An 18497-nucleotide genomic window follows, 5' to 3' on the forward strand; every position below is an offset into this window, starting at 1 on the left:
AAGGATACCCATTTCCCCCCGATTATTTCGCACCACACACTTTTCCTTTTTGAGGTTCTTCAGATGAATAATAAAGGAATAGACAGATGCAGTGATTTTAAATATGTCCTGATTGTCCTGTAAGAGCTTAGTAAATGGATCCAGGCTTACACCACTACTCATTGTCGGTAAACAAAAGTTTTATCTTTGTCCGTTAACTGAAAGTTTGTCACATCAGAGGGGCCCGGACGTGATGCCTAGCCTGGCTGCTTTTTATGGGCAATTCAAGTAAATGAGACTAAGATGGATTTGAAAATTAAGGATGTGCAGGACGGGGCCGCACCACCTAAAAGCAAAAGAGAGAGGAGCTGTCCAGGAGTAACAGCTCACCAATCTCTCTGTGACTGGAGTGACAAAGTACAATTTACGTCCCTGATGGAGGAACAGTGCGCCAAAGGGTAAGTCCGGTTAGTAGCCTACTCGGGTCTATCTCAATGAGATGCTGTTCAACCTGTGATGTACCACTTCGTGCTGGCCACCATGCCTTTTCCTGCACACCACGATTGAGTAGAGCAAGAACAGTAAGCACAGGCCCGAGTAGGCTACAGACAGGGACCTCTGAACCTGCATGAGTCACTTTTTTATACATCAACTTCATCGGGATAATAAAGAATCTATCTCAATTCGCTGTTCTCAAGAAACAAAATCAAGAAACACTGTTGACTATCACTTATTATTTAAGCCCTGAAGAAGTCTCAGTGTTTGAGACGAAACGCGTCGGCTAAGAAAAGAATCAATTAAGAAAAGAATCACTTTGTATTCTTGGATTTTTTTACCTTGCATTGCTACAATAAAGAACTTTGGAAAAGAAAAAACTTACTGAAGCCCGGACTTATCTGTTATAAGACTGTATATATCTAAATGCATTGTGGACTATTCAAATTATTAAGGAAACACTTTCTGGATGGGTGCTGATTCCACATTATTCGTTGTAAGTTTCGTTTCACCACTGCTGCATACATATTAAAGCGACAAAGGATTCCCAACCTTACATCTGCATATTCTCCTTTGGTGACTTTTTGACTTCAAAAGCTCCATACAATTGTGTAGAGAAAGATTGGTTCCAGAGGCCAAAACATGGCCTTTCTCCCTTGCAATGAGAAGGACTATACCCCTGCAACTTAGGAAGAAACTCTGCACTTGTCCTGCTCCTGGAGAACCATGCTCACATTCTCCCCCTATTAGCCAGCTCTGAGGAGTGGACTAGTGTAATCACCCTTCCTGCTGTTTGTTCTCACATCTGGCCTGAACTATGATCCTCACATGGACCATCATCCATGGTCCTGTAACAGTGCAATCGCTGGCAATGCAAAAAGGTCCGCACTCGTGTGTCGCTTCTCGAAGGTGCCCAAAAAGACTGAATCAGGTATCAAACTGTACTCATGTTAACATTTCCAGCAGACAGTGTGTTTGGCTATAAAGCACCGATCAGCCCTTTATAATAAACCTAGATCAGAACAGTGAGTACAAGAGAACTGTTCATATGCTTTCAGAAAAAATGTGTATTGTAGAAAACATCTGAAGGTTCCTGAGCAATGCAACTTAAAAATAATAATAAAAGTCATATATTATGCAAAATAATTTCAAGGCTTGGACATTACACTTATTATGAACTTCACATGTGCTGCTAGCTAGATATTCTGCACCAAACCACAATCCAAGAGCAAGCATTCATAGTTAAACAGTGATACCACCTGAAAGTCCAAGACTAAAGAGAGTCCTTGGTATTTCAGTGAGCTTGCAGTTGCACCTGGTCCTGTGGTTTTAAGGACTGTGGTAATAAGGTTTACAAGCATTGCCTAACGGCTCTTGAGGTAAGCAGGCCCTGATGAAGTGGCTACACACTTTTGGAAGGCAGTGAAGAACCTCAAACAAGGTCTAAAAGCTCTGCATAACATATACACCATTTAAATGAATTGTTCTTAAGTACTTAGGCCCTGATTTAGAGTTTGGTGCAGGTATTCCTTCTCAACTGCAACGGAGTACCCGCCACAATAAACCCTTACATATTACATCGAAGAAGCCTACGCTGGCTCCATTGCAGACATACTCTTCCAATGGCCCGATGGAGTATGGACTGTCTGAAGTTTACTTATAACACCATCCACCCTATTTAAAGAAAATCATGTTATTTGTATTATTTGTGGTTTGTCACCTCCAGGTGAGGATCAGTCAAAAAAACGATCATAATAATGACCCTCCCACACCATAGGTGACATCTTAAATAGTGTGGGGGTCATTCGTTTCTTGGCTTTGAAATTTTGTTTAAAAAAAATCAGAAACTTGTAAGTTTGATGTGAGGCCATCTTTTTTGATGGAGTTGTGCATCAAACTTTTGACACATTCACAGGAACCATGACCGCGGTTTTGCCAAGGATTAGAGATGTCCACAGGGTCTCTAAATGCATCGCTCTGATGGAGTAAATACAGTACTCTGCATCGTAGATCATGAGAAGCAAAACTTTATTGAAGTTAAGTTGAAGTTTATGACCACAGACGAGTTGAGTATGTAGAGTCAGAATGGTCAAGTGTTCTGATTTGCATGAGGCATAATTAGTGGCTGTACTAATGAGATCAAAACACACCTATCATGAGACCATGCCAGAGACTTCTATGGACATAAATCCATCAGAAGCTTATCCCATAAGTTCCCTGCTGTTAAGTTTTTATTCCTATTTCATTGTGTCTACTAGCCACATTCCTAATCCTGTGGTTAAACATTGGCCCGTAGATAGTGCTGCGCTGGTACTTGGTAGGCGTGAGTTAGAGATAGAGCTGTAGAAGATGAGAGAAGACAGAGTTGAGCTAAGCTACATGAGAAGTGACTAGTAGGAAAGAGCAAAGCTAAGAAGAAAGAAATCAAGTTGGGCAAGAAGATGACCAGCGATGATGTAGTTAAATCTAGGAAGAGGCAAATAGAGAGACGAGGTTTTCTGTTCTTTGCATGTTTGTTGAGTATCTGAGTCCCACCTCTTGAACATTAAGATGGTGGCTTATCTGCAACTGATTGCGCATGAACTCAAAGAACTGGTGTGGTCACAGTGGAGAGCTGTGCAAAGATCCAATAATTCCTCGTATCTCTTTTCTCTTCTTATTTAACTCCACCTTGGCACTTGTTTCTTGCTTCTCCAACTGCATGACTTTGTTCTTCTGATGCCTTTTACCAACCTCCTGCACCCTTCCCCCAAAATCACCTCTACACCAGGAAGGAAAGTGTATGTTATATATGTGTGACTGATTCAATGAGTTTATTTTTAATGAGTTTCATGGCATTTGTTTTTCCTCATTATGAAATGCTCTTGTTCACTATGGTTTGGTTAGAATAACATTCTCTGTGAAGACTTGCAACAGACCTTTATGTCCGAGTGTGGATTTTCGTGTACGTGTAGACTTACATGTCTTCACCCCCTAAACTCAGGGGGTGGAGCTTCTCACAGGTCTATGGCTGTAAAGATACAAATCTACTGGTCAATTTTCAGACTTAGGTGCAAATAAATGAAATGTGTATTAAAACGTATTCATTTCAATATATTCAAAGGTACTTACAAATAACATTTAAACATTGAAAAAAATGTCACCCTCATCAACATTTTTATTTTATATATAGTAAAGTTTGATAAAAGTTCTTTGATAAATTCATGTAACTTTTTAAAATTTTTAAATAACATTTTCAAATTAGGGATGGGTCAAAGATTCCACTCCGCCGGCAGAGTTCGCAGAGGTTTACCTATGTGTGGAGTTCCGGCAAAATTCCAGCAACCGCTTTGCGTTAGAGGTTTTTCTTGCACGTGGCTCAGCAACGTTAAGTTGGCAAGTGAGAATTTGTGGTGCTAGCATGATTTTTGAGATCTAGAAAGGCTCCCAGCAAGATTTCTCAACGTCGGCAGTTGTCTCAGGTGGCTACCATTAGGGTTGAGAAAGGTGCGGCTCTGGTAAAAAGTCTACACAAGCTGCAGAAAGAAGCAGCAACCTCTGGCGTGCCGTGTGGTGCCGTTTGTGCTGATTTTACAGCTTGGAACATGCTCCCAGCACCACTACAAATCTGTGCGAGTAGTGCAACGTTTCGAATCCTGCCCACTGTCGGAACTCTGTGGAATTTTTAGGTGTTTTTATGTAATTCAGCAGAGTCTTGCAGAGTGAAACCCTGGGAGGTCCACCCACCCCTAGTTTAAATGTTTAATTTATTTGTATTATTAGATATTAAAACAATAACAAATGTAATAGTTACAGACATACATATGTATATAAAAACATAAACCATAATGTAAAAATTAATCATTCAATTGTAAATATTGCAGACACCCCTACAAATCAAATTATAAAAAGTAAATTTCAAAAACAGATCCATCCCACTTTTGAAACAAATCTTCCCACAATGAAAGACACATCTTAACGAATTGCATCTCCTAAACACACATCACACAACAACAAACAACACCAATGTAGGTAATGTTAGGTTTCAAAAGATCTTCCAATACAAGGAGAAAAGGTATCTATTATCATGCTTCCAGGAGTAATATTTGTGTTATGTACTGTAGGTGGTGCTGGTTTCTCTATTCTCTTCTATTCACAGTTCTACATAGTGCACGTAAGTATCTACATATACACCATATAGAACTACATTTGGGTGACATACACCTAAAATATGCCTGCCAATTTTCTAATAGTGGCTTGACAGGAGCATTTTGCATGGGACATGCTCCCACCCGCTCAAGCAAAGGCATACATGTGAACATGTGGGAAGAAGCACCCCTAATGAACTGCCTGAGACAGTTTGGGTAAAATATCAATAGTATGTCTTGGGAAAGTTCTGGTCAAGAGGTATTAGACAAGTGGTGAATGGCGTTGTTTCATTCCTTTGAAGGAATATGGGAAAATGAGGGCCGTAAAAGTTGGGCGCCTCTTATATGATGTCAACCACAGTTTTGAAAAGGTGAGGTTCATAGACGAAACATGTATTAACTAATCACATTAATGTTATTTTAGTGATATAGGGAGGAAGCAAATGAATGAGTGATATTCCAGATAAAGTAGGTTAGAAAAAATAATAGAAAGTACTCCTCTAATCATTATATAAATACCAGTGATGGATTATTTAGTCCCTACTGTCTCTTGCAAGGGTTTGCAGCAGCATTGCAGGCCTGGAAATTTGCATTCAAGAGGAAATAGAATGAGCTCATAAAACACAAGCGGCTAATTAAAACAAGCACACAATGTATCAAAAAGTTAGACATTGTGGTCCAGTCTTGTTAATTAGTACTGCATTTATTCATGCTGCATTATTTCATTTGACTTTTACTTAGGCAGTGGCAATAAGGATGCAATGTGGGGTATCTGATGCTTGGGCTCTGCTGGGCATCCTGGTGAATTTGAAGGGACCACAGGGAAAGGCTGAGGCTCTGGATCCTTAAATCTATCTGAAACTGCAGGAAAACCAGTGGGAGCACTGGGAGAGGGGTCGGGAATAGTTGGAACAAGAAAAATATCAGACTCATTCTCCATATAAATGAGCTGCACTGACCCAACAGGCCCTGCAGGTGTGGGGGGCATTGGCTTTGATCCAGTATGTTCTTCTGATGAGCTGAAGGGATGTTTGTGACCACGACTGGGAGGACTACGCCCAAGCCCATGCCCTTGCCCATGCCCTTTTCCGTGCCCTTTTCCATGCCCTCTTCCATGCTTTTCGCTGTGCCTTTCTCTATGTCTGTGCCCATGTTCGTGACGTTTACTATGCCTTTCCCCATCTTTGCGCCCATGGCTGTGAGCTGGACGTTCCTCCTGATAGTTTCTGTCTTCTGAATGGGTATGGTTGTGCCCATGAGGAGGATGATGATGATGATGATGATGATGATGCTTATGGCCTGGTTCATGCTTATGGCCATGTCTGTGACCATGCCTATGAGATCTTCGCCCAGATCCACGCTGCCGATGATGAGGATCAGGCTAAGAAAAAAACGGTAAAAAGCATGTTATACAAAATATAGATTTTATTGTATGGTGTTTCTAGGAATCTGTGCAGTTCTTAGTGGAATTACATTTAAAAAATCACCTTAAAAAATCAAATAAATAATATGAATGTCTTCTCATGTATCAGGCATACATTTATCATTTTTTGATTTTCTGCATCGGGTTCAGTGTGCTTTGTGCACATCAGAGGATGTCATTATCACCAAAACACAGTCTGGTCTTAAATCATTGTATTGGGCTGTTTGCCATTGCCATGATAAGCCTCTGTACAGGTTCAAATAATGGTGGATGTTGACCTGATCTCTCAGTGTTGCTCCAAGCTTAGATTTATGGCATTGTGTATGGTGGACAACCTATGATTAGAGGTTCCAGTATACGAATATTACCTATGCAAGAAGTAGGTGTAGAATTGTTTACCCATTGCCTACATTTTTTAAGCTAATGCTTGTGCTTTTGCATTTTGTCATACTATTTTGTAGTGTGCTTTGCAAAGAACGCACAGTGCATGATCCTGCATGAGCTAATAGAGGATAGGTAAATATCCCCTCCTGTGGCATGTTTTGTTATTTCATGCCTCATGATGGTGGTGGTTTCATCTGATGGGACTGCCCTGCGAATTGGAGTCTGTGTGGTTTCAGTCACTTACATTACACACTCTAGATGTTTTTGGAATACTATTTCTGGACCAGTGGCTAAATGTCTATGATTCTCATTAGACAGATGTCCGATGTGCTGCCAGGTTGTATGGTTCTCCACTTGTGATCAGGGGCGTAGGTTTAGGGGTGGGGGAGGGGGAAGCTTGGGGTGTTACACCCACCCTAATAAATAAATTCTCTAGTAAATCGTTCAGATGCTTCCAGTCGGGTATGGTGAGGTCACTGTCTGATTTCACCTGGGATTTTTACATACACTCACACACAAAAGCATACGCACACTCTCTCTCCCTGTTTCTCCTCTTTCTTTTGCAGTTCTTAAAACTGTTGGTTATTTAACAACATATTGTCTTTTAAGTAACCCTACTAATCCGCACTGCTCTATCCCTTCCGATTGTCTCACAAGACCCTCATGCTCTGCTTCTCAAATAATGTATTTTACCATGATAAGCCAGCGCGATTGATGAGAAATATGAAGCTCACTCCATCTCTCAATCTTACTGACCAAGCTACTTATCTGCTTACTCTGTGTACTGCCTGCAGAAAATGCCCCCAACTGTGATGTTTAATGATAAATAGTTGTACTATGTCAAAGTAAAAAAATTGTGAGAGTGTTGATTAGCTGCCAACTGGGATGATCAAAAGAGATGAAGTAGTAATGTTCTCATTACTTATCCATACGCATATTTACATTGATCCTCACTATTCTTCCGCACAGAATTTGCCTCTCTCCCTTGCCACCTTGTGAGCAGTCCAGTAGCGGCTGCTACTGATCGGCAGTGGTATGGGGCCCGGGGTTGGGGGTGGAAGGCGGAAAGGAAATAAAAATAGAAAATCTTACGTGGGTCGGCTGGCCGCCGCCTCTCCTCCGTCTTCTTCTTACTGTCTATGCCAGAAGCAGGAAGCACCTGGGTTCCAAGGCCCCTCTATAGCCAATCACAACCCTGCAATGCAGCATTGTGATTGAGAGGGGGACTGGGAGGTTTTGTATGTTCCTCACCAGGCTGTGTAAAGCAAGCCTGGTGGGACAGATGCAAAGTGTGCAGGACTGTTTAGCCGGCCCTAGAGGGCTGAGCAAGCAGTCATGCGCACTTAATGGGTGCAAACCACTCCTCTCCATGCTCTGGCCAGCCCCGCCCCGCCCCACCCTGAGAGCCTCTGACTTCAATAGGAAAAACGAAATGATAATTTTTCCTTTTGAGCAGAGAGGCAACGCTCCTCCACCTTAGCGGAATAGCCGCCACTGGAGCGGTCTCTGTTTTTGACAATTGTGATAGTGCATGGTTATTACAAAAAATACTCTTTGGTAAAAAAGGCAGTTATAATGTCTCCAATGAAAAGGAAAGCTGTTAAATTTCAGTGAAATTGAAAGGGATAGTGTGCTTTCCTGGTTGTGAATGTGACTCAGACACGTCCTGTATTGAATATGACGAAGAAGATTATGCTTCAGTTTAATGAGGGTTAGCATTAAGTTAGTGAACCATTACATTAAAACGATACACTGCAAGGAACGTGTTGTTGATGTGTTGCAAAATTAGTGTGAATTTGGAGACACCTTACATTGGTTTACCTTACTACTTTGGTATTGCACTGTATAAATTCTAATTTCATTACTTTTATTTAATTCCCTTACAGATCACTAAAATCTCTGTCATTGTAATTATGGGTCACACCACAAACCTAATGGTTTATGAAATAGGCATCACTATGACCACCTTTAAATTAGGGCCCTAAGAAATGGCAATTGTTAGGGACAGGCCCTACAACATCATGGTGCGCTTTGATTGCCTCCCTCTCAAATACCCATTTCATCCAGTGTGCTAAGTACATAGCTCGGTGCAGCCTGAAATCCATGCAAAGGCAAACAAGAACTGATTTTACCTACAGAATTCAGCACCATGCATTCTTACCCGGCTACTGATATCAAATGTCTCAACATACACAACTTACCTTGGGATCATAGATCTTACAAGAGACAAACAGGCCAGACTCATGAGGTGATGAAGGGGTAAGTGAGCTACCATCGCAAAACCCGACATGCTGAAAAAGAAAGAAAGCATATTGCGTCAAGTTGTAAACTAATGATTCTATTGATTAACAAGCTGATCCTGTTGCTGTCCTTCTGAAAATGTGGATAAGGGTGCTGTGCCTCTGAAATTTACCATAACACTGTAGAATGGGGCTGACAAGGTCAACAAAGTGCACTGACAGCTTGCAAAGTCCTACTGGTGAAAATGTGTCTCTGGATTTCAGGGCAAGAAGGAATGCTGATTTTCCCCCCAAAAACTTTCTTGCTTTATTTAATAGCAGCCAAGATAAAAAAGAAACAAATCTATAGTTCCCATCAGGTTTGAGAAACAAATCAACACCCACTTGAGCCTAGCCTATCATTGGCTACCAGCAACACGTCTTCTTTTCTTGCAGCTCTTTTTATGCTACTTCATATTTTAAATTTCTCTTGAGCATATTTTGACTGATTATAATAATATATGTCAATTGTGGTATATAAAAAATTGCGCACAGTGTTTTTGATCTCCTCTTGTGTTATCTGTGTTGTCCCCACGCCGCTGCTCTGTGTGAGCCAACATCTTTGTTTGGCTTGCAATGCCATTTCATCCGGTCTGCCATCTCAAGAGCCTAGCTCCCCATTTTGCTTCCTGCCTCTGTTTCTCCTCCTGCATCCTCTCTTTAAAGTAGGTATTCAACCAGCACACTACAGCAGTTAGTGCATTTCTGTAACTGGCACATAGCTCATCTTCCAATCATGGCTCTGGAAGGGTCTAGTTTGAACTTTCTTCCCTTTCCTCTCAGTTTTCCTCCCTGCTTTCTACATCTTTCCTTGCAGCTTTCCACAGTTAACCCTTTCCAGTTTTAATTTTCAAACTATTCTTTGAAACAATTGTCCCAAATAGGCCTGTTTCTCATTGATTATGTCTGCCTTTTAGTGTTTTTAAATCAGTGCCATTACATACATGCAATATATATCTTTATATATATTCAGTATTTTATTGCTTCACTCTTATACGAATGTAGAATAATCCTCAATCTGTATAGCCTTGAGGAGAATGGTCAGAAATGTGAAAAGTGTCTCAAATGTTTGAAAACCCTGCTTTTGCCCCTCCTGTGGGTAAAACAGGAAAATCAAATCTACTGCTATTGTACAAAACTAGCTCATTCTTTCATCTTCGGACTCCAAGAGATCTATTCAAGAGTTTTCTAAAAATGAAAAGTTTTCTCCGTTTTCTAGGAATGTGGATGGCAAAAGCTGTTCGAGTGTGACTGAAGTTATAACCCCTTTAAAACCTTCAAATATAAGGTGAATTGACCTATTGCAGAATATCCAGTCATCAATTGTAATTGATGTGTAAAAAGATTTGGGTAACTAAGACACTGATGATTGTAATGACATTAATAATTCGTTTACAATAGACCCTGATTCTTTTGGTAATCCAGAAACAAAACCTGAAATCTCCCATATTTAACCCCCCAGCTATCCATCAGCCTCATTCGATAGAACATTTGATAGAACAGGTCCCTGATGATCCTGTGGGTAGTATATATCAAAAGATCTTAAAGTGGCATTGGATTGCCAAACTAGCTCCAGATAATATCACAGCTAGACCAGTATAATGTTTTTTTCTCCGTTTGGAAAGACTCTAAAAATAGACTGATTTGGCTTGGTTTAATCGTCAAGATAAGCTGTTGAAAGCAACAGGTCCTTTACCAAAGATTTTGGACATTCTGAAGAGCCATGGTTAGAATAACATATATCCTGATGAATTGTCAAATTGAACTCAAAGGGCAAGATACCTTTTAGCCAACACTAAAGTTGCAATTGCATATGCACTTTGGAAAGGTCTTCTCTTAAAAAGTGACTATATATAAAGAGTGATGGCGGCCACCGAGGACAGTCCTCAGGCAAAATAATGTTTTTGGCTACTCTTATATTAAATATTAAACCAAGTATGTGACAACATTTACCTCTTTGGCTAAAGCTCAATTTTTGCTCCGGATAGTTTTCATGCCGACTGAGGCATTTGTTACTTTGTGTCAACTCTAATGCCAGCTCTAGAGGTTCTGCTTTTCCAAACCAGGAATTTACACCTCAATTCTTTCCACAAAGAGGGAACAGGGCTTTAGACACAGAGGTTGCAGAATGCAAAGAGGAAATTATGGCCCTCTGATAATAGGATATGTTTGGCAACTTGTTTTTCAGGCTGACAATAACTAAACTTAGATTATTGGGTTTTAGCCACAGTTCAGTTTTATATTAAAGAACTTCATTCACAACCTTTGCAAAATTTCCCTCCTGAAAGTCACCATGTTTCAGAGGATCTCAGCAAATAGATATCCTGAGAAGTAGATTCCCTAATACTGGAAGACGAGATTCAGCCAACTTTTCTTTTCCTCTTGGGATTTCTCAGCAATATCTTTCTAGTTCAGAAAAAGAACAAATGTGATAAACCTGAAACAATTCTGAGGCTATATAGTGTACCATCATGTCTAGATGGAACCTATTTTCCTTTTCAGAGATTCTCTTTTACAGGGAGATAAGTTGGATTGTTTAGACCTCCAGGATGCAATTTTAGATGGTTCCTATTCACACAGATTTTTAAAAAGTACCTGCAGTTTTAATGGGACAATCCGGTTTATTACATCAGTTGATTCCCTTTTGGCCTGGGATCAGCACCTTACTGCTTTACAAAACTAATGAAACAAGTAGTTTGGGTTTTTTTGAGAGCTGAAGGGATAAGACTAATAGTTTACCAAGACAACATTAAGTTCTTATCACAAAACCAGTTCTCTCTTCACCAAGTTCTTTCAATTTCCACTCACTTATTACAAAGTTTTGGCTTTGTAATAAACTATGAGAAGTCCAATCTAATTTCCTAAAAAAACAGAGTTTTTGAGTATTCTAATAGACTTGCAAAAGTCTATTCTTCAGTTATCACAATTCATAGTATGAACAAATCTGAATGAAATAAAGCCAATATATATGCATAACACTGATTTCCCTCATATCTCTGGCTCTTCGGATATCTTGTATTTTGGCCTCTTCCATTCACCCGGTTTTCCAGGACCTTTTCTTTATCAAGCAGTGCAAAACCTAACAACTTGACATTTGCAAAACAGATAACAATTATTCTAGCGGTCGCGATCCAAACTGTGGTGGTTTGCGAACATCTAAGCAATAAATAAAGATGCCTTCAAATTCTGTATTTATCTTGCCACATTTGCTGCCCTTCAAAGACAGAGGTCAAATGTCAGGCTATGTCTGCTGAAAAATTACTGCTTATTTTTTTAATATGGGAATCTGTGTTTGACAACTTCTCTCACTTTGCAGTCAGAAATAGAAACATAAAGTGAATTATGTGGGCCGAGGTTCTAAAAAAGTTGAGGAAGAACTGCACTGGGGCTTGGAAAAAAAGGATGTCTACGCTACCATACCAGATCTAGTATTAGAATCAGATTCAACACTAACAGTCTGGGTCACGATTTGGTTAGCTCTCTTCTGGAGGCTCATGGTCCAATCAAGAGTCTTCTCTGAACTTAGATTTTTCAGAGATGATTGCTAGTTTCTTTGTCATCCGATATATTGAAAAAAACAAAGGGGATGATTACGATGGCAGTGGCAATGGCAGACAGACTTCAGTTCGTCCCCCATAGTTTCATATTTGGGACTGCCTACGAGGCGGCAGTCCCAAAGTACGCATTACGGTGCAACCGACACTGAGGCAGTCGCATTGCCGCAGTACAAAACAAAGACAGGTTGCCTGCCACATGGTGCTGGGATATGAAGGGGGGCACCACATGTCCCAGCCCCAGGGATAAAGGGGGGCCCACTAAGGGCCCCCAAATCTGTTTCAACCTGTCGTTTCACGGCGGATTGACCTCAGCAAAACGACAGATGGAAAGGGATATCTTAATCCCTAAGGCGGTGCCTGCAATGCAGGGACTAGCGGTTGTTCAGATGATGGTCGGAATGAATCCGCCCATCTGTCCCGTGGCGGTTGGTCTTCCTGACCGCTTCACTTCCGCCTGTCATCGTAATATGGTGAGCGGTAAATCGCATTACGATGGCAGAGGGACCACCACTGACAGCCTGTTGGTGGCAGTCCCTCCGCCACTGTAATCAGCCCCAAAGTAATTTGTACAGGCTAATTGAGAATGGACAATCTAATGGCAGTAAAAACAACAATAATTTAGGTGGAATTCAAGTCCATTGCAGAGTTGGAAAAAGGATTTAGGGAGTTTTGTCTTCAATGAAAAATCTCAGTTGAGGAAAAATACACCCTGGGCAATGTAAAATTCTTAGCAGGCTGGTATTCAAGACATCTTCAAGCATTCAATGATTATCAAATGCATCCTTCCCTGTTCAGGAACACCTGTTTGAAGTGGGGTCTCTTCACATTGATTTCTTTGCCTGTTGTCTTCCCTTTTAAATGTGAAGGGCAGATCTCCTTCCAACTACTGTGGAAACCTTTTTTCAAGACTGGTCTCCGTACATGAAGGGCCTCATTACAATGTGATTCAGAAAGCTGCGGTCAGAGGCTTTCGGAGTCACATCGTAGGTTTCACTTCCGACCGCCGCATTACCATGCAGGTGGTTGAAAGTGAACCTGGCCGGTCATTTCGTCTGGATTACGAAGGGCTCAAGGAGCCCAGCGGCCAATCAGAGACCCCACTGTAATCCCTATGGATGGCGTTTCTGCCGTCGGGACTACGATGTCGGTTTCCAACAGGCTTTCCATGTCAGGCCTTCTGTGTCTCTGGTTGGGGGCCAAGGGGGCACCTCTAGTGCCACCTGTTAATCCCTGCACCATGTGGCACACACGGCGCAGGGATTACCATAAACTCCAATTTCTCTGTGGGCGCTTGTGCTACGGGCGGTTTACGGCTGCAGCACACGCTCCCAAAGAGAAATGAGAGTATGCGTCTGCGCCGTGTGCTGTCGCATTGTAACAGCAGTGTCGGGACCGCCGTTGGAGGTCACGTCCACCTGATATCGTAATAAAGCCCATAGTGTGCCTTTCCAACTTTCATACTTGCTTACGTTTGACAGAGGAAGACATATTTGATGGTGGGGACACCAGAATTATAAAACAAATGTGTTTCATTTTGCTTTCCTAACTTCTGAATGTGCACAGTGCATTTAAAGGTATTTACATTTTGTTGTATGTGATTAATAAATTACACCCTCCAGCTTTCCTTTTACACTTCAAGTTCCTCAGCAGCGGTGTCACATAATTCACTTTATTTTTGTTTCTCTCACTGCAAAGTGAGAGAAGTTCGTAAACACAAGTCTCTGTGTTAAAAAAGAGCAGAATAAGACTTAAACTGACATTTGTCCTCTGTCTTTGAAGCGCAGCAAATGTGACAGGATAAACACAGAATTTGAAGACATTTTTATTTAATGCTGGACTTTGGCAACCCAGCAAAAATCTGCTCACGACCCACACTGTTCGTAAGCACTGCCCTAGCTTCTTTGGGATACCGGAGAAATATACACAGTAGAACACGTTAAAACATGTGACTGAAACTCTTGAGAAAATATTGTTATGCCCCCTGTGTGCATCCACATATGGTTGAATCACAGGGGGGCCATGTAGGGCCACCTTTTTGTCCTCTCCACTAGGCTTTTCAAGCATATTGAGGCTGATTACCACCGCTCCTACACCAGGGAATGGCGGTTCCCTGGCAGAGATGGCGGTCCTAGTGCAGTCCAAATGCCCGAGCCACAAGGGGGTAGTCGGACCACGGGTGCGGCTGGATCTGCCACCGCCGTGCCACCACGAGTCTGGCAGTCAAAGGACCGCCAGGCTCGTAATCTGGCTCCAAGAGTTTGCAACTGCAAAAATAGATTTTCAATTGTACAAATCCCATCTTAAAAGTCAGCAAAGTTTTACCAACTCATAATGTGAGACTAAGAATGACCTATTTGGTGTTTGGAAGGGGCATGTTGGTGGTGTTTCCAAATATTGAACTGGCATGTGATGTGTCAATGATTTGCAATAGATATCTAGTCGCAAAAAATTGAATGATCACTGACTCCAGAGTTGAAGTGGTAAGCATTTCGCAAAATGAAAGGGACACCTTCCTTTTTATGAATGCTACAAAAATGTTTTTGGGAAAAAGCAGTCAGTTGTACAGGATACCACGGGTACCAACCAACATTCAATGAACCTTTGAAAAAAAGTAAACTTTCTGTTCAAAACACAGCCACATTTTTATTAGGGAAAATAACATTTAAAAAAAGTTTACTTTGTTGAAACCAATCCCAGACATGGTTGTCGACTGACCCTAGCAGGCCACCACCCATGTGACAGCCATTAATTTTGCAATTTGCGACCTACCTCATTATAATGAGGTGGGTGGAAGTACGACCCTCTCTGATTCAGAGATGCTGTAGGCACAGATCCCAATACGGTGTGCGTGCATGCACCTCTATTTCCGTGTGTGGAGCGCGCACACACACAGAACATCCCGAGAGAGAGTTTGCGCCGCCACTTTAAAAAACGAGCGGCGCGAAAAACAGGCACTCCCTGGATGTGGCTTCGCCAGCGTGAGTCAGGAGTGCAGGTAAGGCTGGCTTGGGGCTTGCTGTATTTTTTTTGCGCGATGCGTGGCAGATTGTGTGCTTTTGTTTAACCTCATCACTGCGACGCGAATTCCGCCACAGTGCTGAACATTCCAATCGCGGGCGTGGTCATGACGGCTCCTGGCCGTCATCAGCACACGCCCACCGTGACTCATGATGGGCGGGAGCAGTCATGAGCATCGAAGAGGTTAAGTATTCAAGTTAATCAGAGCCCATTCACAAGCTGTGATTAACATGAATACTTAAACAAAAGCCCACAATCTTCCCCACATTGCGCTTTACAAACAAAAGAGCACAGCAAGATTAAAAACACAGCGTGTACTTTCAGAAAGTACACGCTGTGTTTTTAAACTTACTGTACTCTTGTTAGTAAAGCGCAGCTGCGAGAGAGATTGTGTGCTTTTATATAAGTATTCATGTTAATCACAGCTCGTGAAGGGGCTGTGATTAACATGAATACTTAAACAAAAGCCCACAATCTTCCCCGCACTGGAGAGATAGCCAGGGCCAGCTCTAGGGCGGTGCGATCGGTGCCACTGCACCGGGCGCAGATTTGGGGTGAGGAGGCATCATTTGTGCAAGTATTTTGTCATTTAAAAAGCACCTGCTGCGGTGGAGTTTCTGGCCTCCAGCAATTATCAGGCATCAATTAAATGCCAAGATAACTCCGGTGATTAATGTCTTCCTTGAAAGAGACAGAGTTTTGACTCAACCAAAGGTAGCGCAGTGGGTTAAAATGACTGCTGCTAAGAATTGAGCCAGTAACTGTCAAACAGCTGCGTGTAAAGTGCAAGTATCATGTTAGAGCTATATGTTTATTTACCCAGTCTTTCAACATCCTAATCTTGCCAAAAGGGCAATTTGGGTAGTTAACCATTCTTGTTATTAAAGAGAATCCCTAACACTGGTGTTGCATTTTAAATTCTGAATTTATATAAGGACTCTTAAACTATATTGCCTACCAGTATCAATGAAATGTTACTCCTACACACACCTTGTAGTCCTGTCTAATGTAGCATTTCCCATACACTGATTTACATACCTATGATTGTCTCTGTCCAATGTGTGTGTGATGTAAAGTGCTCTGACACCTTACAATGGTACAAGTGGTGCTATTAAACTAAATGAATCCGAGAGACAGTAATTCTCAAGACTTGAAGGGCACTGTTAAAGGGCAGTGGTGAGGGAATCCGTGGCAGAGATGGTCATTGGGAGGCCGTTAACAAACATTGTCTCACCGGGCGCCACCATTGCTAAAGCCAGCCCTGGAGATACCTCACCTCTTATTCCTCTTTTTGGGCTCTCTCTTTAACTCTTCTCTGACTTTGGGCCTCTTTTCTTCTACCTTGAAATCAGCTGTTTTTCTTCTTTAACATAAGCAGATTTCTTTCCCTTTCTCTTCAAGGTAATGACCTTCTCACCCAGTTCAGAAGGGCTTTCGTCGTGGTAATTCACCAATATACATGTTACTTTCAGTTTCTAACTCAAAGCTTCATGCTTGTCATCACAAACACTCTTCACTTATTCTTCTTGACCTTTCTGCTACTTTGACACAGCGGATCACTCTTTCCTTATCTACATATCAGGTCTCTAGTACTACTCTTAACTGGTTTCATTCTTCACCTGCTTAGTTTCCTGGAAAAAAAGGAGCACCCTCAGCAGGCCAGGAGCTCACCCTATTTTCTGAGTTGTCCCGGGGGCTTGGTTCTAGTCATCTGGTCTTCTCATTGTACACTATTCCTTTCATTTCTGTCATTTAATCCTTTGACTTTCTCTTCCATTTCGATGCTGACGGCTCTCAAATATGTTTCTGCTTTTCTTCCTTATCTGACATCCTTCTTGACCGTATTTATGCTTGTTAATCGACTGCTGAAAACTGGATTACTATGTTCTTTTTAAAAATGTAATCGTAAAAAAATAAGGCCCTCTTATTCCCAGCTTTAGCTGTTATTGCCACCCATTATCCTATCATTTTATATATATATCACTATTCCTACTTTCTCCTCATCTAGAAATCCTTGTGTTATGTTTAATTATTCTCTGACTTTCTCAGAACAGTTGTGTTCTGTAGTCACGTCTTGCTGTGTACATCCCCATAATATCCAGAAAGTCAAATCTTTTCTCCTCTTCTCCTCCATCCTCCTGGTTCAGTGTCTGGCCCTTTCTCGAATCAACTACTTTCCTTCTTTATATGTTGTCCCTTAATAGCTGCTTTCCCTTCTCCAAAGCTACTTAAAACATTTGTGTACGCCTCCTCATTTCTCTTAACTATCTTACTCCGACTTCTTTAGCTCAAATTCTTTGTTCACTGCTTTCCTTGCAGCTTAGATTTTGTTATATTTGTGTTATCTTCGAGGGTCTTCACTCTCTTTTCCCAGCTAACCTACTTGATTTCTCGGTGTACTCCAATTCTTTCTCTTAGTTTTGGTTCCACATCTATGTAGTTTCTATTCTAGTTGTTTCTTCAGGCTTTCACTTCTTCACATTGCCGCCTCGTAATCTGTTAAATAATCTTCCACTTTCTATTCTCTCTGCTCCTATCTTTTCTGGTTCTAGGGCAGTTTCCAGTCCTTTCAGCTACCGCCTGGCCCTCCAACATTGTAGCTCTGAGCATCTCCAGGACCTGCAAACTTGCCAGTGTACCCACTCTCTACTGGGCCTCTGCAGGAGGGGATGCAATGATAAGGGTGTGTTGACCCACAGTAAAGGGCAGACCTTGGTGGAATTTTATGCACATGCAGCAGTGGTGCGCAAACCCTCAGATGATAGTCAATTGACGATGCGCAGAGGTGGCCAGTTAGTTTTCAGCATAGCCGACTGGGTCAAAGAAAGTCTTCAAAGTGCAGCATTTTTGTAGATGGCTCACAGGTGTCCCCCAAACAGGCCTTCATTACTGACAATTATCTAGTTCCCCGCTGTATTTATAAAAGTAAGTAATCAAAACTCTTCTGTATGTGTCTGGTGACCTACCTTCATTCTCTCAATGTCCACTTCCTCCATTTGTTTTAAGAAAATGGTGCTTACATTTGAGATAGGGAATGAAACTCTGTGGTTTGTGACCACTAAACTTCTCCAGGAGAGCCGTCTCAATTCCATCAGAGTATTGAAATTGTGTGTTCTTTTCAGATTTATTTTGTTGAGGCAGTGACATATTTTTGGAGCCCAGAGACACATTCATAGCATTTCAGTGTTCTCTGGGTAAACAAGATATATTATGTGATCCACTCCTTAATTCCTAT

General features: G+C 41.6%; 1 protein-coding gene across 1 annotated transcript in view; it reads right to left on the reverse strand.

Moving 5' to 3' along the window:
* Positions 1-3613: 3613 nt before the first annotated feature.
* LOC144792789 (fetuin-B-like) overlaps positions 3614-18497 on the reverse strand; it is a 46536-nt gene continuing 31652 nt past the window's right edge. The window contains exons 6-7 of the mRNA XM_078667985.1: positions 8610-8699; positions 3614-5982 (exon numbers count right to left, since the gene is read on the reverse strand). Coding sequence (XP_078524111.1) covers positions 5335-5982; positions 8610-8699 — 738 coding nt within the window. The 3' untranslated portion in view covers positions 3614-5334. The remainder of the gene's footprint in view (positions 5983-8609; positions 8700-18497) is intronic.

The sequence above is a fragment of the Lissotriton helveticus genome, chromosome 11 (genome assembly GCF_964261635.1).
Source record: "Lissotriton helveticus chromosome 11, aLisHel1.1, whole genome shotgun sequence".
In the NCBI taxonomy this organism is placed as follows: domain Eukaryota; kingdom Metazoa; phylum Chordata; class Amphibia; order Caudata; family Salamandridae; genus Lissotriton; species Lissotriton helveticus.